Source organism: Hipposideros armiger, unplaced genomic scaffold (assembly GCF_001890085.2).
Source record: "Hipposideros armiger isolate ML-2016 unplaced genomic scaffold, ASM189008v1 scaffold_866, whole genome shotgun sequence".
In the NCBI taxonomy this organism is placed as follows: Eukaryota; Metazoa; Chordata; class Mammalia; order Chiroptera; family Hipposideridae; genus Hipposideros; species Hipposideros armiger.
Window position 1 is genome coordinate 105367 of NW_017732216.1, and position 1434 is coordinate 106800.

Consider the following 1434-nt stretch of genomic DNA (forward strand, 5'->3'; position numbering starts at 1 on the left):
TCAGGCTGCATTTTCAGCTGGGGATTTCGAAGAGGCTTTTTAATGAAGGAGCAAGGGTTAAGGGAACCAAGAAGGGGTACTGAGGCACCCAAGGACTAGCAACAGCAGAAAGCCATCAGCACCCACAGGCCTGCTGGACCACTGAGGAGGGCCCTCCTGATAGGATCTGTAGTCAAAAAAAGTTGCAGCCACTGTTGAGACTGCAGCCCAGCAGGGAGGGAGCACTTACCAGTCTCCTGCCCATGTGTCCCACTGGAAACTAGTGATGGAGATTGGAGGCCAGCCTCCCGGGGCTCAGAGTAAAGAATGAACTGGGGGGATGGGCAAAGAGAGAGAGATCTGAATGTGTATCTTTCCCTACAATAGCTGACATCTAGTGATCCCTCGCAGGCATTCAATAGTCAGTAGGCCCCTCTGGTCTGACCAGGTTCCTCTTCCCGGAGGGCACTTACCTAGCCCATTTTATTGCCACCTCCACTTCTGTGTACATGACGTTTCCTCTGCTTGGAATGTTTTCTCCTCCCACTCCAGCCCATTTCCTGCGTGGACAACACCCATTTATCTTTGAATCCTGACTGAAACGTACTTTTCTCACTAAACCCTCCTTGACTCCCTTTCTCCACCAAAAGTTATCTACACTCTTCTCTGCTACCAATACCCATTGTCCTTGTGCTAAATATGTCACATATTCCGTCCAATTTAATTTAACAAGGAGTATTGTGTGCTTGCTATATGTCAAGCATTCTTCTGGGTGCCTGAGATATGTCTGAATACATAACTAAACAATATCACTGCCATTGTGAGGTTTATATTTAATGAGGGGAAACAAACTTAATAAACAATATTTATTTTTGAATATTAGAAAAAGAATATAGGAAGGTAATGTGTGCTATGGACAAAAACGTAAAGCAGAGTATATGGGAGGCTGGAGTGCTGAGTGGGGAAGGTTGGGGGAAGGGGAAGAGTTGCAATTATAAATAAAGTTGATCAACGTAGGCCTCATTAAAAAAGTGCAGTAAATAACTCATGAGCTGTAATGTACAGCATGGCAACTATAGGTAATAACACTGTATTGCATATTTGAAAGTTGCTAAGAGAGTTGGTCTTAAAAGTTCTCATCATGGGAAAAACAATTGTAACTATGTATGGTGACAGATGCTATTGTGGTGATCATTTTATACACATATCAAATCGTTATGTTATATACCCAAAACTAATAAAATCTTATATACCATTAGTATTTGATGAAAAAAAAGGTGAAATTTGAACAAAGGGTTAAAGGTATAAAGGAGTGAGCTGTGCAGATTTCGGAAAGAAGAGGGAACTCCAGGACAAAGGACCTGATTGATACTGGAGCCTATATGACATTTACTGTCTGAGAATCAGTAGAGGCCAGAATGGCTAAAGTGAAGTATGAGCAATAATTTTTTTCTT

At 42.1% G+C, this 1434-nt stretch overlaps 1 protein-coding gene across 1 annotated transcript in view; it reads right to left on the minus strand.

The window, feature by feature from the left end:
- The window catches only part of TMPRSS7 (transmembrane serine protease 7), a 45887-nt gene continuing 44453 nt past the window's right edge, over positions 1–1434 (minus strand). Inside the window, exon 17 of the mRNA XM_019629707.1 lies at positions 1–35. Coding sequence (XP_019485252.1) covers positions 1–35 — 35 coding nt within the window. The remainder of the gene's footprint in view (positions 36–1434) is intronic.